General features: G+C 41.4%; 1 protein-coding gene and 1 long non-coding RNA gene across 8 annotated transcripts in view; one reads left to right on the forward strand and one right to left on the reverse strand.

The window, feature by feature from the left end:
- NCK1 (NCK adaptor protein 1) overlaps window positions 1-27,222 on the forward strand; it is a 100,427-nt gene that overhangs the window by 70,910 nt on the left and 2,295 nt on the right. For 6 of the 7 annotated variants that reach the window (XM_054482552.2, XM_054482554.2, XM_063662197.1 and 3 more), the window contains 2 exons: window positions 4,713-4,956; window positions 25,992-26,704. In XM_054482552.2, coding sequence (XP_054338527.1) covers window positions 4,731-4,956; window positions 25,992-26,704 — 939 coding nt within the window. In that variant the 5' untranslated portion in view covers window positions 4,713-4,730. Of the gene's footprint in view, window positions 1-4,712; window positions 4,957-7,193; window positions 7,326-25,991; window positions 26,705-27,222 lie in introns of those variants that run through there. The other variant, XM_054482556.2, reaches the window with a different exon arrangement.
- LOC129033677 (uncharacterized) overlaps window positions 12,993-27,222 on the reverse strand; it is a 43,484-nt gene continuing 29,254 nt past the window's right edge. The window contains exon 3 of the long non-coding RNA XR_008501651.1: window positions 12,993-14,215. This is a non-coding gene — a long non-coding RNA (uncharacterized LOC129033677). The remainder of the gene's footprint in view (window positions 14,216-27,222) is intronic.

The raw sequence follows: 27,222 nt of genomic DNA on the forward strand, positions 1-27,222 counted from the left end.
AATGGCTGTCCAGGCCGGGCACGGTGGCTCACGCCTGTAATCCCAGCACTTTGGGAGGCCGAGGCAGGCGGATCATGAGGTCAGGAGATCGAGACCATCCTGGCTAACACAGTGAAACCCCATCTCTACTAAAAATACAAAAAAATTAACTGGGCATGGTGGCGGGCGCCTGTAGTCCCAGCTACTCGGGAGGCTGAGGCAGGAGAATGCCATGAACCTGGGAGGCGGAGCTTGCAGTGAGCCAAGATGCGCCACTGCACTCCAGCCTGGGTGACAGTGCAGTGCGAGACTCCGTCTCAAAAAGAAAAATAAAATAAATAAATAAATAAATAAATGGCTGTCCAGTGGGGTGAATGGGAGAGGGGAGAGAAAAGAGAAGGTATGGAAGAAGACCTCTCTAAATGTTTTAAATATGTTTGATATTTAAGCATATTTAATGTTTAAACATTCATATAAATAATATTAAACATAATGTTTAAACATGTTTGATATTTAAACATCTACCTTGCTTGATAGTTTAACTTTTAGAACCATCCAAATGTTTTACATAATTATGAAACAATTACATTTTAAAAAGGGAAAATAAAGTGATCTTCAAAAAATGAAAACAAGTGAGCCTAACTCTACATCCAGTTGGTGTCATAACCACACAGAAGTATATATTCTACCTTTTCTGTAAGGTTTTATGTTTTAGGGTAATAGAACCATTAGGCAAAATTTTCCTTTGAGAATAATCGCAGTTTCTGAAAGCAGGTAGAACTAGCACATCATCATTTTTGAAATAGTTTATCTAGGCAGTGATCATCAGTGGCAGGTAAAACCATTGGGTAGAGGTTTGATGGGGGAGCTTTATAATAATGGATAAATCAGTTCAGTGGTACAAATCTACCATTCAGTCTTAACATCACAGAAAATGGTTCAGGCAGACATAATGTGCCTCCTAATAAATGGCAATAACAAGTACACAAGAATACTTAACGAATTATTCTTGCAACAATGACAAAACAACCTAGAAAAAGTAAAGCCTCTAGAAATAATTACCAGTTTATAGGAGATAGTGGGGATAGAGGAACACCATGAAAATACACACTAGCCAAATTCACAGTGTGGGAAATGCTACAGGACAAGTGAAGCCAGCTTCTTAAATAAATGACATAGAGTGGGGAAAGAGAACGGTGTCAGAGACTTAAAACATGTTAGCTTAAGTGCAATATATCGACTTAGTTTGGATCCCAGTTCACACCAACTGTAAGAATGTTTAAAAAAATATACTTAGCAAAAATTGAATATTAGCATTAGATGAAATAAGTGTTGCAGGAGTTCTTAATGAAGAAACACCTTTTCAAAATGAGCTTTTGAAAATATACTGATAATTTAATTTTAGTATAATTGACTTATTTGCAATCTTATATATTTTTATGCATCAGAAACATTGTGCGTAGAGAGAGGTTCTATGTTTCACCACACTGCCGTAAGGCAGGAGGAGGGGAGGTGCATGGCTTAACCCATTTGTGCCTAGTGTTCCATTATTGGAACGCTAAGCTTGTGAGAATTATTTATATCATGCTCAAGGTCATCACCAAGGTCTGATTTTTCACACACACAAAAAATTGCAACCTCCGGCATATATGGGTTAAAAAGGGAAAAAGGTCAAGAGCCCTTGATTTGTTCATTTTCGAGGGGTATGGGTTTTTAATCTGTTAGTACTTAGTGAAATCATGGGTTTCCAGTTCCCCCACCAAAAATTAGGGGGATAGCTGAACCACAAGGCATAATATCGATAAAGTTGGGTGATAGGTATAGGATTCATTATACTATTCTCTTCTATAAATGTTGAAAAGTGCCATAATTATAAAACTTAAAAGCATTATATAAATTTTTAGTTATTATACCAGTAATGTAGTGGAATGCTATTTTTATACATTCTGGGGAGCACTAGATAATATTGGTGATACTTTTGTCACCCTGATAGGTAAAGTATGGTCTTTCAGTTTAGTTTTCATTTCTTTAATTATAAAGATATTCAGGATCTTTTGAATATTTTTTGACTATTTGTGTTTTCTCTTTCAGTTTTTACTTGAATTAAACTTTTTATTTTGAGATCATTATAGATCCACATGCAATTCTGAGAAACTTTAGAACTTACTGCGAGATCCAGTGTATGCTTTCCTCCAGTGGCAATACATCTGGCAGAAGTATAGTACAATATCACAAGAATATTACAAGATTTCTTCATATTGTCCTTTTATAGTCATACTTACTTGCCTCCTATTCCTGCTGCCCCGTTAACCCTGGCAACTACTAATCTGTTTCTAATTTCCATATTTTGTCATTTGAGAGTGTTATATAAATGGAGTCATATAGTTAACCTTTGAGATTGGCTTTTTTCACTGAGCAATTATAATTCCCTGGAGATTCATCCAGGTTTTGTGTATCAATTGTTGTTTTTGGTATGAACGTACCAGTTTGTTTAATTATTTGCCTGTTGAAGGACATCTGGTTGGTTTCCGGTTTTTGACTGTTAGAAATAAAGTTGCTGTTAACATTCATGTAAACTGTGAGCATAAGTCTTCATTTCTCTGGGATAAATACCCAGGGGTGCAGTTGCTAGCTTATATGGTAGTTACATGTTTAGTTTTATGAGAAACTGTCAGACAGTTTTGCAGAGTATCTGTACCATTTTACATTCGCATCAGCAGTGTACGCGTGATCCAATTTCAACTTACCCTTGTCAGTATTTGGTATTACCACTCTTAGCCATTCTGACAAGTGTGTGTAGTGACATCTCAATGTGGTTTTAATTTGCATTTCCTTAATAGCTAATGATGATGAATACCTTTTCATCTGCTTATTTGCCATCTGTAAATCTTCAATGAATGCCTCTTCATGTTTTTTTGCTCATTTTCTAGTTGGATTTGTTTTTCCAATGTTTCTTTAACTTTTCTAACTGTTAAGATAGATACTCAGTTCATTAATTTATTTTTAGCTCTTTTTTAAATTTTATTTTAAATTTTATTATTATTATTTTTTTTTGATACAGAGTCTCGCTCTGCGGCCCAGGCTGGAGTGCAGTGGCGTGATCTCGGCTCACTGCAAGCCCCGCCTCCTGGGTTCAAGCCATTCTCCTGCCTCGGCCTCCCAAGTAGCTGGGACTACAGGCACCCACCACCACGCCTGGCTAATTTTTTTGTATTTTTAGTAGAGACAGGGTTTCACCATGTTAGCCAGGATGGTCTCGATCTCCTGAACTTGTGATTCACCCGACTCGGCCTCCTAAAGTGCTGGGATTACAGGCATGAGCCACCGCGCCCAGCCGCTCTTTTTATTTTTTAATGTTACTGTTTAAAACTAAAAATCTGTCTATGTACACTCCTCTTGCTGCATCCCACAGAGTTTGATGTATAGTTTTTAAAATTATTTACTTCTAAGTATTTTCAAAATTCAGTATGATTTCTTCTTAGATTCATTAGTTTTTAGAAGTTTCCAAACATAATGTGGTATTTCAAAAGTTATCTTTTTGTTACTGTCGTTGGAGAATATGGTTGTAGGATATCAGTTACGTGAACATTGAGACATTCTTTATGGCCTGGCTTTTGATTGATTTTTGTATGTGTTTCATTTGTATTCTATTTGGAAGCAATATTCTGTATATGTCTATTAAATCAGACTTACTGGTTGTGATATCAGTTCTTCTTTAGCCTTAATAATGTATTTATTTATTTATTTATTTTTTTGAGACCAAGTCTGGCTCTGTCACCCAGGCCTGGAGTGCAGTGGGACAATCTTGGCTAACTCCGCCTCCCGGGTTCAAGGGATTCTCTTGCCTCAGCCTCCTGAGTAGCTGGGATTCCAAGTGCGCACCGCCATACCTGGCTAATTTTTCTATTTTTAGTAGAGATGGGGTTTCACCATGTTGGCCAGGCTGGTCTTGAATTCCTGACCTGAGGTGATCCACCAGCCTCGGCCTCCCAAAGTGCTGGGATTACAGGTGTGAGCCACCAGGCCCGGCCGTTTTTATTTCTTTGTTTTATTACTCTGATAATATGTTAAAAATTGTCCTCTGTGGTAATGGGTTTGTCAAGTTCTCCTTGTGGTTCTCTCAACATATTTTGGAACTATCTTGTTATTAGGTACATAAAAGTTTAGATACTATAATTGAATAGAACATTTTTCATTGGGTAGTGAACTTTATTGCTAGTAATGGTTTTTGCCCTTTAAGTTTTGTTTGATACTAATAGAGCAACACCAGTCTCTTTATTGATTGGTTGATTGATTGAGACAGATTCTCCCTCTGTTGCCAGGCTGGAGTGCAGTGGTGCGATATCGGCTCGCTGCAACCTTCGCCTCCCAGGTTCAAGCGATTCCCATGCCTCAGCCTCCTGAGTAGCTGGGACTACGGGTGTGCACCATCACGCCCAGCTAATTTTTGTATTTTAGTACAGATGGGGTTTCACCATGTTGGCCAAGCTGGTCTCGAACTCAACCTCAAGTGATCTGCCTGCCTTGGCCTCCCAAAGTGCTGGGATTACAGGCATGAGCCACCGCGCACGGCCACACAGTCTCTTTAAATTACTATTTGCCTCATGTATTTTTTTCCATATTTTTTACTTTTCATCTTTATGTCTTTAGATTTTTAGGTGTGTCTCTTTTGAAAAGCATGTGAACTAATACTACCTCAACCTTACATAAAAATATTTTCCATGTGTTTACAGTGCTGAAGCTGCTGAAAGATGGCAGAAGAAGTGGTGGTAGTAGCCAAATTTGATTATGTAGCCCAACAAGAACAAGAGTTGGACATCAAGAAGAATGAGAGATTATGGCTTCTGGATGATTCTAAGTCCTGGTGGCGAGTTCGAAATTCCATGAATAAAACAGGTTTTGTGCCTTCTAACTATGTGGAAAGGAAAAACAGTGCTCGGAAAGCGTCTATTGTAAAAAACCTAAAGGATACCTTAGGTAAGATTTTTTTTATTAAAAGAAAATCAACTTTGTTTTAAATGAAACCTGCAACTTAGTTCTTTGTACATAATTCTGGCAGCAGTGTGCATAATTGACTTGAAAAGGCAAGGGCTAGGTAAGTTTGACTCATAGCAGGTGGTCAACCCAGAAGACCAATGAAGGTCATAAGCGTTAACATGCAGTTTCTGTAAATCTAGGCCCACGCTCCAAGTCAAGGCAGAGTGGTGCCAATGAGTAGAACTGTCACCTTCTAGCAGGGGCTCTTTGAACCATGAATGACTGTTGGAGTTTAGACTTACAGGCAGAATTGCCTCTTTGGCACCAAGGCAACTTATGTACATGGCACATAATGAATTTTAACATCTAATGACCTTATGTTTTGAACTTCACTTAAAACCCTCCATTTTATTTTTCTATTTGATAAGAGAACTGTGGATCATTACTGTACATTAGCACCTACAGAGCTCTTTTCTATTTTGTTTCTCTTTTTCCCTTTATTTCTCCAAAGTTTTTGTTTTTTATTTTTACTGGCCCGCCATTAGGGCCTGAGACAGTGGAGCCCACTTCACACTGGACTTGGCTAAGCTGATAGGAAGGAAATATGCATGGGCAAGGAATGGCCTCTTCTTTAAAAAAAAAAAAAAAAAAAAAAAAAAAAATTAAACTCTCCTTAGCTGACAGGAAGGAATTGGGAGGGACAGAATTTCATTTTTGGTGTTCAGGCAAACATGCTATTTGCGTAATTGTTCTTTGTCTGTATGTAGAAGAAAAGTACAATTTCTCCTTGTGCAGACAGTTTGGGAGCAATATAGCATGACTGACAAATATGAAATACTGTTGACTCACTACTTTACATTAGTTTTTATTTATTTTTTTTATGGTTTTATAGAGATGGAGTCTTGCTCTGTTGTCCAGGCCAAACTTGAACTCCTAGGCTCAAGCAACCCTCCCACCTCAGCTTCCTGAGTAGCTGGGACTACAGATGTTCACTACCATGCCCAGCTTAGTTTTTATTCTTATTCAACATTATTGTTATTCTAGAATGTTCTTCCAATTATCAATAAAATACAAATATTTAATGTTTTTAACCATTGTAAAACTGCAAAAACTAAAATATAGTACAATTTGGAGTAAGATATAAAGTAATGGATTATCAGTTTCTGAGATAAAAATATTTCCAGTGTTCTAAAGGTAATTAAGTAGATATAATGTGATGTTTAACTGCTGAGGTAACTTTTTTTAATACTTTCAGGTTTTGCGATTAAGACCATGATTTTTAGTTTATCAACGGAAGACAAATCAGAAAGAGATTTTGCTTCAGTAGCAGAAGAGACCAGGGTTAGAATCAGGAATACTGGTTTTGTAAATACTGGACATTTATTTAAAGCATGATGATTAGAGATATTGGGAGAAATTAAGGTAATTTCTATCAAGAAAGTATGCCTCATAGTGATAAGTGCACAGGGTACTAAGACATACCCAGTTAGACTTTTTTGTTCCATTTTAAAAGGACACTGGTATCTTGGGATTAGAGTGAATGTGACAGTAATTAACAAAATATAGTGAAAAAACTAATATCATAGAGCAAAGGGGGGAAATATTCCAGTATTAGATATTACTGTATATAAATCTAAAATCCCACTTAGATATAATTTTTATTTGTTAATACTCCAGGATACCTTCCGTACTACAGTATTCTGATGTTATTGAGACAGTTTTATCAAGATTTTATCTCTATTTAAGTCTTAGGAAATCTCTGTTAACTTTATTACTATATTACAGTTATAGCTACCTATATTCCAGGGTGCTTGGAAACATTGTTTTGAGTTAGTGATCTGTAGTTAGCCTGTAAAGAGATATAAGTCCAGCTTTTACATTAGATAAACTTTTCTCTTTTCTCATAATTTCTGTATCCCTTTTTGGTAACTTAAATATCCAGTGTAATTAATGGATTTGTTTCACAATGGTTGTGCTGGTGGAGACATTGTTTGAAAGTTGAGAAGGAAAAGGAGAAAACAAAAGGATTAATGCATGAATATATTTTAACTATAAAAAAATATATGCTTTAAAGCATCTTCCAAAATAAGTCTGAATAATAAGGTCATATTTTTGGCCATGATTATTTACTTGTTATACAGGCTGTGTTATAATTTAGAGGAAAAAAAGTTTTGGAAAGAGAAGCCTCAGAAAAATTTTCTATTGCCTGGGTGTGGGCCAGGTCACATGGATTGGGTGTGGGAAGTTTCAGTGTTGCAGAACAGACCAGGAAGCTCACTGATAATTATCCTGAGCTGTGTTAACAAACTGACAGAACACGGAATTTTTACTCAAAATGGATTGGTTAAACGTCTTTAAAGATTTTTTCAGTAAGTTAATCTGTTTATTAAATCCATTGTTTTCTTGAAGTTGTGAATTAGATTTTTCTGCTTTTGTAAATTTAAAGGAAAACTCTTATTTGGTGGGTTTATGTAAGCTACTACATTATGTTTATGTAATATAAACCAAATGATTGGTGATAATATCCAAAAATTGTAGTTTCGACTTGGTAAGTAAAATAATTTTAAAATGTTTTAGCATGAATGTTTAACAAGTAGAGAAAGGATATAAATGGTTTGAGTTTGATGCAATTCTAATTCAGTAATTTTCAACTTAGCACAGACATTTGAAGTTAATTAAATAAATTGTAAACATTAAAAACATTAGAAAAAAAGGATTAGGTGAACAAATTTCTTCATCCTCAACTTTGGAATTAACATTTTTTTTTTTTTTAACTACTTCTTACTTTTTTTAGCGGAACAGTATAAAGGTAATCTTTAATAAAAACACTAGTAAGGAGAATATTTTTATTTAATCAATGTAGTATTGCTAGAAATTGATGTTTTGATGAATGTGAGATTTGATATTTTGATAGGAGTTATGAGAACAGCTGTACAACCAAGAGGAAAATAGTTAATTCTTGACTGTTATTGAGTTTGGGTCATGAAGTAATACTAATAGTAATTTATAAGAGCCTAATTCTGCTGGTTCTGCTGGTGGCCTCCTTATGATCTTATAGTGAACTTGATTTGATCTCCTTGAACATTTGCTTGGTGTTTCTAGAAAAATGAACAGAGGAATTATTATAGAAGTCTCTTATGCACAACAAGCCTAAGGAAACAAAGAGTAACCTGACAAGAGATTCCAGAGAAAAGGGCAAAAGAGAAAAGGAATAAGCACTTTGTTGAAAAGGAATGTTGTAATTGTAATGTGAAGACTCATTTGTTAGCTTTAGTGACTCCCTCTGGAATATGTCTCTTCCGTTTACTTTTTGGGGAGTTACTAAAATTTCAGATCTTTGCATTTTCATTTTTTGTGTAAGTTTTACCTTTGAAGAACTTACTTATTTGCTCATTCATTTGTTTATCAACACATTCTTATTGAGAGCCTACTCCAAGCCAGGCGGAAATCATAGGGTGAAAAACTAATACTGACTCTAGCAAATCTTACATTCTGGTGGAGAGATATATGATGATTGTGATTAATAATACAGTGGATTTCATATCTAGGTTTAGTCATCAGTGATGCTGACCATAAATCAACCAGAAATGACATAAAAAGAATCCATTGTGGCTAGGCGTGGCAACTCAAGCCTGTAATCTCTGCACTTTGGGAGGCCAAAGTGGGTGGATCACTTGAGGTCAGGAGTTTGAGACCAGCCTGGTCAACATGGTGAAACACTGTCTCTACTAAAAATGCAAAAATTAGCTGGGCGTGGTGGCAGGTGCCTGTAATCCCAGCTACTTGGGAAGCTGAGGCAGGAGAATCGCTTGAACCGAGAGGTGGAGGCTGCAGTGAGCCAAGATTGTGCCACTGCACTCCAGCCTGGGCGACAGAGCAAGACTCCATCTCAAAAAAAAAAAGAATCCATTGTATCCTTGATACAGTGATTCAATATATATCATCAATACAGTGGTAAAATTATTCTTTCTACTGAGTCTTAGGAAGTTGATAGTTAATGCATTTGCAGACTGGGAGTCAGGATTTGAAATTTGTAACCAAAATGTTTCTTTGCTCAATCCCTGCAGCAACCCCAAATTTTTATTTATTTTGCCAGGCAGTTTGTCAGAGTAGAGACAGGCTATTCATCTACTTCCTCCCTGAATGGGCTTATAAAGTAGAAGAAACAGAGTATTATGTGCTTTTTGTGTGGCAGCCAGAGTATCTTTGAAAACAAAAATTGTACAATGTTTTAAATAAAACAATAAAAAATAATTTATTTCATGTAGATGAAATGAACAGATGAACATACAAAAATTTAAATAAAAACCTGTAATGGAAGGAATACCATATATTTATATGTAATATTTCTTAGTTCTGTTTCCAGACATATCACTTACAAGCCACGTGGCCTGCAAAATATAACTGAACTTCTCTGATTTTCTGTTCCTTGTAAAAGAAAGAGTTGGGCAAGACTAAATGATCCTGGAAAGTCCCTTCTAACTCTAAAAGTCTTACATCCTGGTAAACAACTAAGCAGTCTTAGGTGTGTCATAGGAATTGAGCGAAAGCCATGAGTGAGAAATTGGTTTTGAAGAAGTAGAAACATGGGAACAGAATTGCAGTTCACTAAGGAATTAGAAGAAACAGGAAAACTTTCTTTGGTCCCATTCTCAACACTTACTCAGTGATACAGGTGAAGGAAAAACAACATGCTTAAACTAAGGAATACTGGAATCACTAACTAATAAGTACACTGGGTTCAGAAATATATTTGGAAACTAAAATCAAGATAGAAATAAACAAGATGAATAGGAACAGACAGTATTGTGAAACTCTACATTAAAATTTTTAAAGGAATTATATAGATTGGTGGGAACCTAGCCTGGCAGCAGCTTACATGAGTAAAAAACTTAGTAAGAGCTGCTGTGGTAATGTAGATACTAAAAGTCTCAACACAGTCCATGGTGACATTGATTCGAGTCTCAGAGGTGCTTAGGTGGAGGTATGCTCCCTTATGTGTGTGTTGGCCAAATAAAACATGATGTAATTAATCCACTTTTGATAGATATTCTTTAACAATGGTATTGAGAAACTTGGATGCTTCCAAATACTGGCATCCAGTATATCAAGGATTTGCAAACCAGGTCACATAAGGAATAGTTATGGGTACAAAGACTTGCCTCAGGGAGCACAGCTGTCATATGAAGAAGGAATGTTCACAGTGCTTAACCAGGTTCTTAAAAATTCTTGTGGAGTTTATAATGCATTGTTCTGGTTAAGAAACAGTGCTATAGGAAGAGAGAAGTAAAGACCAGTGGCTAGTGGTGAGGGAAAGATCAGAAATTATCTTTACACTTTTTTTTTTTTTTTAATTTAAGCAAAGCTAACAATAAAAAACTGCCTCAGAATGGTACACTTCCTCAGTGCTTAGATCTGAGCAGTTTCCTTCCAACTACAGCCAGGTCCAGCTATATAATGCAAGAATAAAGATTTAAGTAATTTTTTTTTTCTTGAGACAGTCTCACTCTGCCACCCAGGCTGGAGTGCACTGGTGCCATCTCAGCTCACTGCCACCTCTGTCTCTCAGGTTCAAACGATTCTCGTCCCTCAGCCTCCCAAGCAGCTGGGACTACAGGCGCATGCCACCACACCTGGCGAATGTTTTGTATTTTTAGTAGAGATGGGGTTTCCCCATGTTGGCCAGGCTGGTCTCGAACTCCTGGCCTCAAGTTATCTGCCTGCCTCAGACTCCCAGAGTGCTGGGATTGCATGCCTGAGCCACCTTGCCCAGCCAAGTTTAAGTAATTTTGAAAATTAAACACCAGAAGCACTAGAAGGTAGGAAAATAGTAACCACCATTGATGGAGTTCCTGCTATGTACTGTAAGTGTTTTACACATAGACTTTAAAAAAATTTTTACAAGCATTTTATGAATTTACTTTTTTACACACCACCATTGTACAAACAACGAGACTGGAGGGTTTTTTTTTAAACTTTTAGGGTTGGGGGTACATGTGAAGGTTTGTTACATAGGTAAATACATGTCATGGGGGTTTGTTGTTCATATTCTTTCTTTCTTTCTTTTTTCCGAGACCGAGTCTCACTCTGTTGCCCAGGTTGGAGTGCAGTGGTGTGATCTCGGCTCACTGCAATCTCTGCCTTCCAGGTTCAAGTGATTCTCCTGCCTCAGCCTCCCGAGTAGCTGGGATTACAGGTGCCTGCCACCACGCCTGGCTAATTTTTGTATTTTTAGTAGAGATGGGGTTTCACCATGTTGGCCAGGCTGGTCTCGAACTCCCAACCTCATGTAATCCATCCGCCTCGGTCTCCCAAAGTGCTGGGATTACAAGTGTGGACTACCACGCCCGTCCTGTTGTACATACTATTTCATCACCCAGGTATTAAGCCCAGTATCCAATCATTATCTTTTCTCCTACTCTCCTTTGCCCACCCTTCCCCCTCAAGGGGGAAGCATTTGGTTTTCTGTTCCTGTGTTAGAAATAAAAAAGATTAAATAACTTGACCAAGATCACACAACCAGTAGCGGAACTAAAATTTAAACTTGTATCTCCTATTAAAGTTCTCATAGTAGATCTTTTATTACTAAAGAGTAGAGAATTGGAGTTAGTTAAGCCAATGGGTTAGAAGGATTTGATGCAAAAAGGACTAGTCAAGGTTAAGAGGATTGTGGTGAACTGTGAGGTCAGGAAGTGCTATGATCTGAGTGTTTGTGTCCCCCAAAACTCGGCATGATCTCGGCTCACTGCAACCTCCGCCTCCTGGGTTCAAATGATTCTCATGCCACATGAGATGCATGATTCTCATGCCACAGCCACCCGAGTAGCTGGTATTACAGGTGTGCGCCACCATGACCGGCTAATTTTTTTATTTTTAGTAGTGACAGGGTTTCGCATGTTGGCCTCAAGTGATCTGCCTGTCTCGGCCTCCCAAAATGCTGGGATTACATTGTGAGCCCCCGTGCCGGGCCATTCTTTTTTTTGACAATGTGTAATTAGTCTTAGACATAATGTTTTTAAATATAAGCTTCCAGAGAATCATTCTAGGTTTTACTGATCTTTTGCATTTCTTTTACCATACAAAACTGTGCAAATTCTGAATTTTCAAAAATATCATTTGAAACTTAGTCTGTATTTTCAGGTTTAACTTTTTTTTTGTATTTGCCTCATATCATTATTCAATTTTACTCAATTTAACATTTATTGAGAATGTGCTATGTGAAACAGCCACGGTTGGCTTTTGAGCAGTGATGTCATGTGATTGCAGCTTTATTTATAGGAAGATTAGACTGGTTGATATGGATGATGGGTTGACTGAGGGAGAAACTGAATTAATAAGGAAACTAGTTTAGTGGGGTCACGAAAGCTCTGGTACAACATAATAGGCCTGAAGAAGAGTGACCATAGTGAGAAGGGAAAGTGTTGGCAGTGAGGAGATACGATTGTGAGGATTTGATGTAAGACTCTTAAAAAATTTTTTTATGAGGTAAAATTTATATAACATAAAATTAACCATTTTAAAGTATGTAGTTCAGTAGTATTGAGTACATTAAAAATGTTGTGCAGCCATCACTTCTGATTCCAAAATGTTTCCATCACCCCAAAAACAGTCACTCTCAATCAGTCCCTGGCAATTACTAATCTGCTTTCTGTCTCTATGAATTTACCCATTCTGGATAATTTATATAAATGGAATCATACAGTATGTGACCTTTTGTGTCTGGCTTCTTTCATTTAGTATAATATCTTCAAGGTTTGTCCATGTTGTAGCATATATCAGTAATTCATCCCTTTTATGTCTAAATAACTTTTTTTTTTTCTTCTGAGACAGAGTCTCGCCCTGTCACTCAGGCTGGAGTGCAGTGATGCGATCTCGGCTCACTGCAACCTCTGCCTCTTGGGTTCAAGTGATTCTCCTGCCTCAGCCTCCCAAGTAGCTGGGATTACAGGCACATGCCACCACGCCCGGCTAATTTGTGTATTTTTAGTAGAGATGGGGTTTCACCATGTTGGCCAGGCTGGTCACGAACTCCTTACCTCAAGTCATCTGCCCGCCTTGGCCTCCCAAAGTGCTGGGATTACAGATGTGAGCCACTGTGCCCGGCTGGCTGAATAACTATTATATGTATATATCACATTTTGTTTATCCATTCATCTGTTCATAGATGGGCATTTGAGTTGTTTCCATGTTTTGGTTATTGTGAACAGCATTGTGATAAACATTCATGTACAGTTACTTTTTGAATATCTATTTTCAGTTAAGTGTATACCTAAAAGTGGAATTGCTGGATCGTATGGTAATTCTTTGCTTTTTGAGAAACCATCTGTTTTTCACATGGTGGCACCATTTTACATTCCAACCAGCATTGTAAGGGGGGTTCTAGTTTCTCCACATCCTTGCCAACACCTATTTTCTTTCTTTCTTTGCTTATAGCCATTGTAGTTGGTGTGAGGTAGGGTCATTGTGGTTTTGATTTACATTTCTCTAATGACTAATGATATTGAGGATCTTTTCATGTGCCTGTTGGCCATTTGTATACCTTAGTTGGAACAATGTTTATTCAAGGCCTTTGCCCATTTTTGAAGTAGTTGTTTTTGTTGTTGGGTTCTAAGAGTTGTTTATATGTTCTGGATACTAGACCCTTATCAGAATTATGATTTGCAAATATTCTCTTCTACTTCTGTAGATTGTCTTTTCACTTTCTTGATAGTGTCTTATACACAAATGTTTTCAATTTTAATGAAATATAATGGATCTTGTTTTTTTGGTTGCTTATGCTTTTAGTGTCAGTATCTAAGAATCCATTGCTAAATCCAAGGTCACAGATATTTACTCCTATGTTTTCTTCTAAGAGTTTTATAGTTTTAGCTCTGACATTTGGTCATTTTGAGTTAATTTTTATGTATGACGTGAAGTTGGAGTCCAGTTTCATTCTTTTGTTTATGGATATCCATTTGTTCCAGTACCCTTTGTTGAAGAAACTATTCTTTCTTCCCATTGAGTGATCTTGGCACCATTGATGAAAATCAATTGACCATAGATCCATGGGTTTATTTTAGGACTCTCAATTCTGTTTCATTGCTGTATATGTCTGTCCTTATTCCAATACCACACTGTTTTGATTACTGTGGCTTTGTAGTAAGTTTTGAAATCAGAAAGGGAGAGTCCTCCCTCTTGATTTTCCTTTTTCAAGATTGTTTTAGTTGCTTAGGGTCCACCTTGCAGTTCTGTGTGAATATTAGAATCAGCCTTTTCATTTCTGTGGAAAAAACAAAATGGTTGAACTTTAGTAAGAATTGCATTGAATCTGTGGATTGTTTTGGATACTGTTGCCATCTTACACAGAATATCTTTCCATTTATTTAAGTCTTTAATTTCTTTCAGCGGCGTTTTGCAGTGTTTAGTATATGAGTCTGATACTTGGTTAAAATTATTCCTATGTATCTTATTCTTCTTAATGCTATTATAAATGGATTGTTTTCTTAATTTTGTCTTTGAATTGTTCATTGTTAACGTATAGAAATACAACTGATTTTGTGTATTGATCTTGCAACTTTGCTGAATTTGTTTATTCTCACTGTGTAAGTGTGTGGGTGTGTGTGTATTCTTTAGGATTTTCTATTTATAAGATCATGTCATCTGTGGATACTTTTTCCCCTCCCTAATTGCTTTGACTAGCACTTCCAATACAATGTTAAATAAAAGTGGTGGAAGAGAGTATCCTTGTTCTTGTCTTGTTCCTGTTCTTAGGGTGGAAAACTTTGTCTTTCACCATTGAGTGTGATGTCAGCTCCACAGTTTTTTGCAGATGCCCTTTATTATATTGAGGAAATTCCCTTCTAATCCTAGTTTGCTGAGCATTGTTATCATGAAACGCTTTTGGATTTTGTCCAATACTTTTTCTACATCAATTGAGATAGTCATTTGTTTTTTCCCCTTTGTTTTACTAATATGAGGTGTATTATATTGATTTTCATATGTTGAACCACCCTTGCATAAATCCCACTTACTCATATACAGTCCTTTTAATATGCTTGCTGGATTTGGTTTTCCTAGTACAAATGATCCTTATTTTTCACAGATTCTGTATTTGTGAATTCACTTATTGGCTAAAATTTATTTATAAGCCCAAAGTTGATACTAGCAGTGTTTTGTGGACATGTGCAGTGTGGCAAAAATGTGAGTCATCTGATGTGCACATTCCCAGTTGAGGCAATGTTCCGCCTTCTTATTTCAGCTTTCATACTATAAACAAGTGTCCTTTGCGCAGTCTATTTAGTGCCACATTTTTTGCATTTTTGTGCTTGTTGATGATTTTGCTGTTTAAAATGGCCCCCAAGCATAGTGATGAAGTGTTGTCTAGAGTTCATAAACACCAGAAAGCTGTAAATTTGCCTTATGGAAAAAATGTGTGTTAGATAAGCTTCGTTTAGGCATGAGTTATAGTGATGTTGTGAATTCAGTGTTAATCACAATTTATATTAAAGTGTCTTTAAAGAGAAACACACATAAAACAAGGTTATGTAGTGATTGGTTAACAAAAACATGATTGGAGCCTAACCCTGTTTTTCCCTTAGGAGCTGTGGTTCAGTATTTGCTAATTCAGTATTTAAGGTAACTTTATAGAACATAACTACTGCAAGCAATGAAAATCAACTGAATTTTGTTGAGGATTTTTGCGTCTATATTTCTAAGTGATATTAGCCAGTTGTCTTGTGATAGCTTTGGTATTCTGGGTATTGTTGGCCTCATAGAATGAGTTAATAAGTATTCTCTCCTTTTTTTCTTTTTAGAGATGTTTTAGAAGCATTAATGTTAATTCCTCTTTAAACGTTTAGTAAAATACACCAGTGAAACCATCTGGTCCAGAGCACATTTTTGATGCGAGATATTTTGTTACTGATTGAATCTTTTACTTGTTATATGTCTGTTCAGATTTTCTATTTTTTCCTGAGTCAGCTTTGGTAGTTTGTGTGTTTCTTGGAATTGATCTTTTTCTTCTAGGTTTATTAATTTATTGGCATACAGTTGTTCATAGTATTTATTTATAATCCTTTTTAAAATATCTGTAAGGTCTGTAGAAATGTTATTTCTGATTTTATTTATTTGAGTGTCTCTCTCGTTGGTCTAGCTAAAGAGTTTTCAATTTTGCTGATATTTTCAAATAACCACATTTTGGTTTTGTTGATTTCCTCTGTTTTTCTGTTCTCTTTTGTGTATATCTCTGCTCCAATTTTTATTATTTCCTTCTTTTCACTTTGAGTTTAGTTTTTCTTTTCCAGTTCCTTAAGATTAAATTTAAGTTGGTAATTCAAGATCTTTCTTCTTCTTCTTCTTTTTTTTTTTATTAAGTATTTATTGATCATTCTTGGGTGTTTCTAGGAGAGGGGGATATGGCAGGGTCATAGGATGATAGTGGAGAGAAGGTCAGGAGATAAACACATGAACAAAGGTCTCTGGTTTTCCTAGGCAGAGGTCCCTGCGGCCTTCTGCAGAGTTTGTGTCCCTGGGTACTTGAGATTAGGGAGTGGTGATGACTCTTAAAGAGCATGCTGCCTTCAAGCATCTGTTTAACAAAGCACATCTTGCACCGCCCTTAATCCATTTAACCCTGAGTTGACACAGCACATGTTTCAGAGAGCACGGGGCTGGGGGTAAGGTTATAGATTAACAGCATCCCAAGGCAGAAGAATTTCTCCTAGTCAGAACAAAATGGAGTCTCCTATGCTCACCTCTTTCTACACAGACAGCAACAATCTGATCTCTCCTTTCTTTTTCCCACACTTCCCCCCCTTCTTTTCAACAAAACTGCCATCGTCCTCATGGCCCACTCCCGATGGTCGCTCTCTTCGGAGCTGTTGGGTACACCTCCCAGACAGGGCGGCTGGGCAGAGGCGCTCCTCACCTCCCAGACAGGGCGGCCGGGCAGAGGCGCTCCTCACTTCCCAGATGGGGTGGCCGGGCAGAGGCACTCCTCACTTCCTCCCAGACTGGGTGGCGGCTGGGCAGAGGCGCTCCTCACTTCCCAGACGTTGGGCGGCCGGGCAGAGGCGCTCCTCACTTCCCAGACGTTGGGCGGCCGGGCAGAGGCGCTCCTCATCTCCCAGACGGGGCGGCCAGGCAGAGGCGCTCCTCACTTCCCAGACAGGGCAGCCGGGCAGAGGCGCTCCTCACTTTCCAGACGGGGCGGCCAGGTAGAGGCGCTCCTCACTTCCTCCCAGACGGGACGGCCGGGCAGAGGCGCTCCTCACTTCCTCCCAGACGGGGTGGCAGCCAGGCAGAGGCGCTCCTCACCTCCCAGACGGGGCGGCCGGGCAGAGGCGCTCCTCAGTTTCCAGACGGGGTGGCCAGGTAGAGGCGCTCCTCACTTCCTCCCAGACGGGACGGCCGGGCAGAGGCGCTCCTCACTTCCTCCCAGACGGGGTGGCAGCCAGGCAGAGGCGCTCCTCACCTCCCAGACGGGGCGGCCGGGCAGAGGCGCTCCTCACATCCCAGACGGGGCGGCCGGGCAGAGGTCCTCCTCACCTCCCAGACGGGGTGGCCGGGCAGAGGCGCTCCTCACCTCCCAGACGATGGGCGGCCGGGCAGAGGCACTCCTCACTTTCCAGACGGGGTGGCCGGGCAGAGGCGCTCCTCACTTCCCAGAGGGGGCGGCCGGGCAGAGGCGCTCCTCACCTCCCAGATGGGGCGGCCGGGCAGAGGCGCTCCTCACTTCCACCCAGACGGGGTGGCAGCCAGGCAGAGGCGCTCCTCACCTCCCAGACAGGGCGGCCGGGCAGAGGCGCTCCTCACTTCCCAGACGGGGCGGCCGGGCAGAGGCGCTCCTCACATCCCAGACGGGGCGGCCGGGCAGAGGTCCTCCTCACCTCCCAGACGGGGTGGCCGGGCAGAGGCGCTCCTCACCTCCCAGACGATGGGCGGCCGGGCAGAGGCGCTCCTCACTTCCCAGACGGGGGCGGCCGGGCAGAGGCGCTCCTCACCTCCCAGACGGTGCGGCCGAGCAGAGGCGCTCCTCACTTCCTCCCAGACGGGGTGGCAGCCAGGCAGAGGCGCTCCTCACCTCCCAGACAGGGCGGCCGGGTAGAGGTGCTCCTCACTTCCTCCCCGACGGGGTGGCGGCCGGGCAGAGGCACTCCTCATCTCCCAGATGGGGCGGCCAGGCAGAGGCGCTCCTCACCTCCCAGACGGGGCAGCCGGGCAGAGGCGCTCCTCACTTCCCAGACGGGGCGGCCAGGTAGAGGCGCTTCTCACTTCCCAGACGGGGCGGCCAGGTAGAGGCGCTTCTCACTTCCCAGATGCGGCGGCTGGGCAGAGGCGCTCCTCGCTTCCCAGACGGGGTGGCGGCCGGGCAGAGGCGTTCCTCACCTCCCAGAGGGGCAGCCGGGCAGAGGCGCTCCTCACTTCCCAGACGGGGCGGCTGGGCAGAGGTGCTCCTCACTTCCTCCCAGATGGGGTGGCGGCCGGGCAGAGGCGCTCCTCACTTCCCAGACAGGGTGGCGAGGCAGAGGTGCTCCTCACTTCCTCCCAGACGGGGTGGCGGCCAGGTAGAGGCGCTCCTCACTTCCCAGACCGGGCGGCCGGGCAGAGGCGCTCTTCACTTCCCAGACGGGGCGGCCGGGCAGAGGCGCTCCTCACCTCCCAGACGATGGGCGGCCGGGCAGAGGCGCTCCTCACCTCCCAGACGGGGCGGCCAGGCAGAGGTGCTCCTCGCTTCCCAGACGGGGTGGCGGCCGGGCAGAGGCGCTCCTCACCTCCCAGATGGGGTGGCGGCCGGGCAGAGGCGCTCCTCACTTCCCAGATGGGGCGGCCGGGCAGAGGCGCTCCTCACCTCCCAGACGGGGTGGCGGCCAGGCAGAGGCGCTCCTCACTTCCCAGACGGGGCGGCCGGGCAGAGGCGCTCCTCACCTCCCAGACGGGGCGGCCGGGCAGAGGTGCTCCTCATTTCCCAGACGGGGCGGCCGGGCAGAGGTGCTCCTCACTTCCTCCCAGACGGGGTGGCGGCCGGGCAGAGGCACTCCTCACCTCCCAGATGGGGCGGCCGGGCAGAGGCGCTCCTCACTTCCCAGACGTTGGGTGGCCGGGCAGAGGCGCTCCTCATCTCCCAGATGGGGCGGCCAGGCAGAGGCGCTCCTCACTTCCCAGACGGGGCAGCCGGGCAGAGGCGCTCCTCACTTTCCAGACGCGGCGGCCAGGTAGAGGCGCTTCTCACTTCCCAGATGGGGCGGCCGGGCAGAGGCGCTCCTCACTTCCTCCCAGACGGGGTGGCAGCCGGGCAGAGGCGCTCCTCATCTCCCAGACGGGGCAGCCGGGCAGAGGTGCTCCTCACCTCCCAGACGGAGCGACCGGGCCGAGGCACTCATCACTTCCCAGACGGGGCGGCCGGGCAGAGGCGCTTCTCACATCCCAGACGATGGGCCGGCCGGGCAGAGACGCTCCTCACTTCCTATACGGGATGGCGGCTGGGCAGAGGCGCTCCTCACTTCCCAGATGGGGCGGCCGGGCAGAGGGGCTCCTCACATCCCAGACGATGGGCGGCCAGGCAGAGACGCTCCTCACTTCCTAGACGGGGTGGCGGTGGGGCAGAGGCTGTAATCTTAGCACTTTAGGAGGCCAAGGCAGGCGATTGGGAGGTGGAGGTTGTAGCCAGCCGAGATCACGCCACTGCACTCCAGCCTGAGCAACAATGACCACTGAGTGAGCGAGACTCCGTCTGCAATCCCAGCACCTCGGGAGGCCGAGGCGGGCAGATCACTCGAGGCCAGGAGCTGGAGACCAGCCCGGTCAACAGGGCGAAACCCCGTCTCCACCAAAAACACAAAAACCAGTCAGGCGTGGCGGCGCGCGCCTGCAATCCCAGGCACTCAGCCGGCTGAGGCAGGAGAATCGCAGGAGAATCGCAGGAGAATCACAGGAGCCCGAGGCAGGGAGGTTGCAGTGAGCTGAGATCACCGCAGTACAGTCCAGCTTTGGCAACAGAGGGAGACCGAAAAAAGAAGGGAGAGGGAGACCGAAGAAGGGAGGGGGGAGGGGGGTCTTTCTTCTTTTTTATGCAAGCTTTTAGGGCTATAAATTTCCCTCTGAGCATTGCCTTTGCTGCCTCCCACAGGTTTTTGTATGTTGTGTTTTCATTTTCATTTGTCTCACAGTAGTGTCTAATCTTGTGAAATTTCTTGGTGACCTATTAGTTTAAGAGAGTGTTAGTTGCCACACACTTGTTAATTTTCCAGTTTTCCTTTCTGTTATTGACTTCTGGGTTCATTCCATTGTGGTCAGAAAAGATATTTTGTATGACTTCAATCTCAAATTTATTGAGGCTTTTTTTTTTTTTTTTTTTTTTAATAGAGACAGGGTCTCTCTTTGTTACCTAGGCTGGAGTGCAGTAGCATGATCATGGCTCACTGTAGCCTTTGAACTCCTGGGTTCAAGCAGTCCTCCCAACTCAGCCTCCTGAGTAGCTGGAACTACAGGTATGCACCACCACACCTGGCTAATTATTTTATTTTATTTTTTATTTTTGTAGAGACAAGGTCTCACCATCTTGCCCAGGCTGCTGTCAGACTCCTGGGCTCAAGTGATCCCCCCACCTTAGACTCCCAAAGTGTTGGAATTACAGGCTTGAGCCACTGTGCCTGGCCTCTTGAGCCTTGTTTTGTGTCCTAATATATGGTCTATCTTGCAGAATATTCCATGTACACTTGAGAAAAATGTGTACTATATTCTGCTTTTGTTTGATGGGATATTCTCTATATGTCTATTAGGTCTAGTTGGTTTATAGTACTGCTCAAGGCCTCTATTTCCTTAATGATTTTTCATTTAGTTCTGTCCCTTGCAGAAAGTGGGGTATTGATGTCTCCAAGTATATTGAACTATTTTTCTCCCTCAATTCTGTCATTTTTTGCTTTATATGCCTTGAGGCTCTCTTGTTAGGTATGCATATATTTGTAACTGTTACACTTCTTGATGGACTGATTCTTTTATCAATATATACTGTCCTTTGTCTTTAAGTCTGTGTTGTGTGATATATATTTATTTATTTTTAGACAGTCTTGCTCTGTTGCCCAGGCTGGAGTGCAGTGGCATGACCTCGGCTCACTGCAACCTCCGCCTCCCAGGTTCAAGCGATTCTTCTGTCTCAGCCTCCCGAGTAGCTGGGATTACAGGCACCTGCCATCATGCCTGACTAATTTTTGTATTTTTGGTAGAGATGGGGTTTCACCATGTTGGCCAGGCTGGTCTTGAACTCCTGAGCTCAAGTGATCCACCCGCCTCGGCTTCCTAAAGTGCTGGGATTACAGGCATGAGACACCGCGCCCGGCCTATGATGTGTGATATTTATATAGCCACCCCACTCCTTAGTTATCCTTTACATGGGATATCTTCTTCCATCCTTTCATTTTCAAACCTATTTGCATCTTTGTTTGGATCTAAAAGTGAGTGTCTTGCAGATAACAGTTGCATCATGTTATTTTTAATCTATTTACATTTAAAGTAATATCTGATAAGGAAGGATTTCTGCTATTTTGCTGTTTTCATTTACTTTTTTTTCTTTCAATTCTTCTATTACTGTCTTCTTTTGTGATTTATTTTTCTTCTTTTTTTTTTTTTGGAGGGTGGGGGTCAGGGTCTCACTCTGTCACCCAGGCTGGAGTGCAGTGGTGGAATATCTACTCACTGCAACCTCTGCCTCCCAGGTTCAAGCGACACTTACGCATCAGCCTCTCGAGTAGCTGGGACTACAGGTGCATGCCACGATGCCTGGCTAATTTTTTGGTATTTTTTTGGTAGAGACGAGGTCTCAGCATGTTGGCCAGGCTGATCTTGAACTTCTGACCTAGAGTGATCCGCCCACCTTGGCCTCCCAAAGTGCTGGAATTACAGGTGTGAGCCTCTGTGACTGGACTATTTTTTCTGATACATTGTTTTATTACCCTTCTCGTTTCTCTTTCTGTATTTTTGTTTTTCCTTAGTGGTTACCCTGGGGATTAACATCTTAGGTTTTTAACAATCATGTTTGAATTAATACCAACTTAGTTTCAGTACTATGCATAACTCTGCTCCTTTGCAGCTCCATCTTTGTATATTACATCTTTACATATTAAAATATATGCCCATTAACCTAGAATTGAAATTTTTGTTTTATGCATTTGTATTTTAAATTATGTAGGAAAGAAAAGGAGAATTTATTAAAAAAACTGCAATACTACTGACTTTTATATTTACTTATGTGGCTACCTTTACCATTGCTCTTTATTTCTTCATATGACTTCAAATTACTGTCCAGTGTTTTTTCATTTTAGCCTGGAGGATTCTCTTCAGCATTTCTTTTTTGAGACAGAGTCTTGCTCTGTCTCCCAGGCTGGAGTACAGTGGTGCGGTCTTGGCTCACTACAACCTCCACCTCCCGGGTTCAAGCAATTCTCCTGCCTCAGCTTCCCAAGTAGCTGGGACTACAGGCGCATGCCACCACGCCTGGCTAATTTTTTGTATTTTTAGTAGAGACAGGGTTTCACCATGTTGGCCAGGCTGGTCTCGATCTCCTGACCTCGTGATCCACCCACCTCTGTCTCCCAAAGTGCTGGGATTACAGGTGTGAGCCACTGTGCCCAGCCTTTCTTTAGCATTTCTTAGCACAGGTCTGGTAGTGATGAATTCCTTTAGTTTTTGTTTATCGGGGAATGTCTTATGTTCTCCTTCATTTTTGAAGGACAGTTTTGCTAAATATAGAATTCTTTGTTGGCTCTTTTGCTTTCAGCATCAGATCAGATTCTATCCCCTCCCCAGGGCTTATTACTGCTGCTTATTGTGAGTGGTTGTTGTTTGCTTGTTTAGTGACTTTACTAAACTATTTTTATAAGCTCTATATTCCTGGTCATATGGGGCCGCTGAAGTCTACTCCATTTGCTTAGTAATCAGCTAGGGTTTTAACAGAGTTTCGTTAAACACCTGGAGCCAAAAGAAAAAAAAAAAACGAAAAAAAAACCTCTCCCCATATTTACAGATGGCTTTATGTTGGAGCAGTCTTTGACCACTTAGCGACGCCATTTATAATTCTGCCTTAGCCTTTGCTTACTGTTTGCTCAAAGCCTGAAGATCAGCCAGGGTGAAAGCTTAGGGTCTTCTTGGGCCTTTCCTGAGTGTGCATCCAGCCCTGGCCATGTGCATGTCCTTCTTGATTGGTATACCCACCCCTTATTACCCCATGTATATTCTTTCCCATCCCCTTTCTGTCCAGGCTTTTCCATCTGTCTGTTCCTTGTCCCAGTTGTTGTCCCTTGCCCCAGGCTGCTGCATCCATTAAATGATTTTTGCCAAAACCACCCGGGAAGACTCCCTATGCCTGGGAATGATCCAAGTCAGGCAAAGCCAAGGCAAGCCATTGCTCAGGTCCTTCAGGGAGCTGCCAGACAAGTTGAAACCCACAATCACAATTGTTTAAGAATGAGATCTGTATTGCTTCCTCTGGCATTAGGAGTGCAGGTTACTATCCACACAGCCATCACTGACTTGGGGTGTGGGGGATGGTGGGCAAGCAACTTAGGATGTGATAGCACTCTCTTTACCACAAAGAAGCAACTTCTTTCTTCACCAAGTCTTGCCTTAGATTTTATAAGTTTTTTTTAGTAGATTCCAGAGTTCTGCAAAAGTTGAGTCTGACAGTATTTACCAGCTCATTAATTGCATTCATTGCTTTTTGCAGGGACAGTGCCTTGGAGTTCCTTACTCTACCATTTTTGGTGGTATCACCCCAAATGTAGGGATTTCTCAGAAGGCTGTCATTAACCAGAAGTAAGAAAATTAGGAAGGAAGAAGTTGATTTAGGCGTATAGACTGGATTATTTTTATTTGTACATGAGTGTTGGGTTTGAGGTACTGATGGCACAATCTGTGGGTGTCTAATGACAGTTGGAATTGTAATGCCCGAATTCCAGAAAGGTCTTAGAGCTGCAAAGAGATCTGGGAACCTTCTGCACAGAAATTATAGAAAATGAAAGTGTATGATTTCCTTGGAATAGAGAGGAAGGTCAAGTATGGCATCTTGTGAAACACCTTCAGCTAAGGAATTCTTCATTTATTCATTCAGCATGTTTGCTGACTGCTGAATACATAATTTTGTTTTTCCTTTGTTCCTACTACTGATGTATGTACTGCTAAGCATTGGAGATAGAAAGGAATAAGATCTCGTTTTCTGCCCTCAGGAAGTTCACTCACATTGAGGAAGACAGACAAGTAAACAAGTACAATGCAGTGTTACAATAACAAGGTTAGAGGAGCCCAGACAGAGGTAAACAAGAATATGTAAACAGGTCGGGAGGGAAAATAAGAAATTCAGGGAAGTCAAAGAAGGAGAAAACATAATGGAGAGAGTGGGCTGTGATCCTGGTTGCTGCATATAGAGTTTGAGAAGGCTGAGGACTTTAAAAGTTACTGATTTGACGGTAAGGAGAGATGACATAAGAATGGTATTCATAAGAATGGTTTTAATTGAGTAGTTTTGTTAGAATGTTGGAGACGAAGGATCAGATAATAAAGAGTTGGGAGTGTGAGTGGTGAAAAAGTTGAGGGAAAAGGAAAAACAACTTTTTTTTTTTTTTGAGACAGAGTCTTGCTCTGTCGCCAGGCTGGAGTGTAGTGACGTGATCTTGGCTCACTGCAACCTCCGCCTTCCGGGTTCAAACGATTCTCCTGCCTCCGCCTCCTGAGTAGCTGGGACTACAGGTGCCCACCACCACACCCAGCTAATTTTTGTATTTTTAGTAGAGACGGGGTTTCACCATGTTTGGCCAGGATGGTCTCGATCTCTTGACCTTGTGATCTGCCCGCCTCAGCCTCCCAAAATGCTGGGATTACTGGCATGAGCCACCTTGCTCAGCCGGGAAAGACAACTTTTAAAAGAGTGGTATAGTTTATTCCATGGGAAAATTGGACCAGTTAGAGAAAAAATAAATAAATTACTAAAATGTTACAGTTTAAAAGTTGTAGCAGAGTTAAAGTAACTTCATTTTGGAGTAGAAAAGATACGAGTGTGTTTTTAGACAATTGAAGGGACTAAATAGGAGGGAAAACAAGGATGTTGAGTCCCAAGAGAGTCAGGAAGGATAGTATTAAGATCCTAGAAGGATCAGGATTTGGAGACTTGAGTGAAGAACGAGAGCGAGGATAATGAGAGTTTTGAGACAAAAGGAATTTGAGAAGTTTTACCTAGGGAAGCCTCAGTTTTCTAGGTAAAGTAGAACATAAAATCACATGCTAAGAAATGGGCAGCAGTGAAAATGCCTGACTGAAGTTGATGTAGCGTACATTTGTATTGATAGTACCATTTGGTGATTTTCTCATTTCTTTCAACACATATGTATTAAGCATTTACTGTGTACTAAGCACTGTACAAGATCCTTGGGATTCTATCTGTAAACAAACAAAACTCCCTGCCCTTGTGGAGGTTACATGTGACTGGGGTAAGGGGAGAAAAACAAATAATATTTTAAAATAAACATATGAGGTAAATAGAGCTACCTGGGTCTGGGAACCAAGAAAGCAAATGGGAAGATTAGCCAGACATAACTGCAATTTTATATTGCATATCATATTCTGATTTAAGATAGAAATAATTTTATTTTTATACAGCTTATTGTAGACTCTAGCTTGCTTAAACTAAGACAAGAAGAGTATGGGTATGGTGGAGCCTTTGTGTACTTAGATTGTAGCTATGAAAGAAATCTATATTTACATTTAAGAGGGAATCCATTAATTTAGGACAACTTTATAATTATGTTATATAGTTATTTCAGGGCCTTTGACAAGAGAAAAGATGGTGAACTGTCATATAATAACTGAAATTAAATATTTATTTGGTTAAGAAAAAGAAAATTTGCATCTTATTTCCAAAAAGATGATTTTTAACTATATAGAAATTTGTTATGTTAAGGCTTTAAAGATCTATATAGAGTTGAAGATCTCTTTTTAATAATGAATAAGTTCGTTCTTTTGGTAATCATTTTTTTATATTCTCCTCTTATGGCCCTTTTTAATTTCAACAGGCATTGGAAAAGTGAAAAGAAAACCTAGTGTGCCAGATTCTGCATCTCCTGCTGATGATAGTTTTGTTGACCCAGGGGAACGTCTCTATGACCTCAACATGCCCGCTTATGTGAAATTTAACTACATGGCTGAGAGAGAGGATGAATTATCATTGATAAAGGGGACAAAGGTGATCGTCATGGAGAAATGCAGTGATGGGTGGTGGCGTGGTAGCTACAATGGACAAGTTGGATGGTTCCCTTCAAACTATGTAACTGAAGAAGGTGACAGTCCTTTGGGCGACCATGTGGGTTCTCTGTCAGAGAAATTAGCAGCAGTCGTCAATAACCTAAATACTGGGCAAGTGTTGCATGTGGTACAGGCTCTTTACCCATTCAGCTCATCTAATGATGAAGAACTTAATTTCGAGAAAGGAGATATAATGGATGTTATTGAAAAACCTGAAAATGACCCAGAGTGGTGGAAATGCAGGAAGATCAATGGTATGGTTGGTCTAGTACCAAAAAACTATGTTACTGTTATGCAGAATAATCCATTAACCTCAGGTTTGGAACCATCACCTCCACAGTGTGATTACATTAGGCCTTCACTCACTGGAAAGTTTGCTGGCAATCCTTGGTATTATGGCAAAGTCACCAGGCATCAAGCAGAAATGGCATTAAATGAAAGAGGACATGAAGGGGATTTCCTCATTCGTGATAGTGAATCTTCGGTAAGTTGATTTTCGGAGGTAAATACAAATAGAGCTCTGGGTATTTAAAAAAAAAAAGAGAGAAATAGGTTAAGTGGCTTCCCTAAGGTAAACCAGGTAACAAGCTGGGACGTAACATAAGCATAAATGTTACAAAGCTAAAGTCGGCATTCTTTCTAGCTATCTATTTTGAATAAAAGAGAGCTGTGGCAGTGTTGCTACACACTGAATTATTTGGTCTTGTCTAGTTGTGTTGATTTTGCATTCCTGATATATTTTCTGTTGCATTAAACTAAATGGAGAAAATGGAACACTGGCTTCTTCATTGAGAGTAGAATAATACTATAGATTAAATTGGGAAACATTTAAAAAATTGCTATTGGATGCAATGTGTAAGAAGATAGTCACTGTAGTCCTTATGACATAGGAAATCCCTGAATTTAAAAAATTGATATTAAGTTTCTTCATAAATTGGTTACTTGGGAATTGGAATACACTTTTATTATAACCTCAAAAAACCTGTTTTAACAGTGTTTGAA

Source organism: Pongo pygmaeus, chromosome 2 (genome assembly GCF_028885625.2).
Source record: "Pongo pygmaeus isolate AG05252 chromosome 2, NHGRI_mPonPyg2-v2.0_pri, whole genome shotgun sequence".
NCBI lineage: Eukaryota > Metazoa > Chordata > Mammalia > Primates > Hominidae > Pongo > Pongo pygmaeus.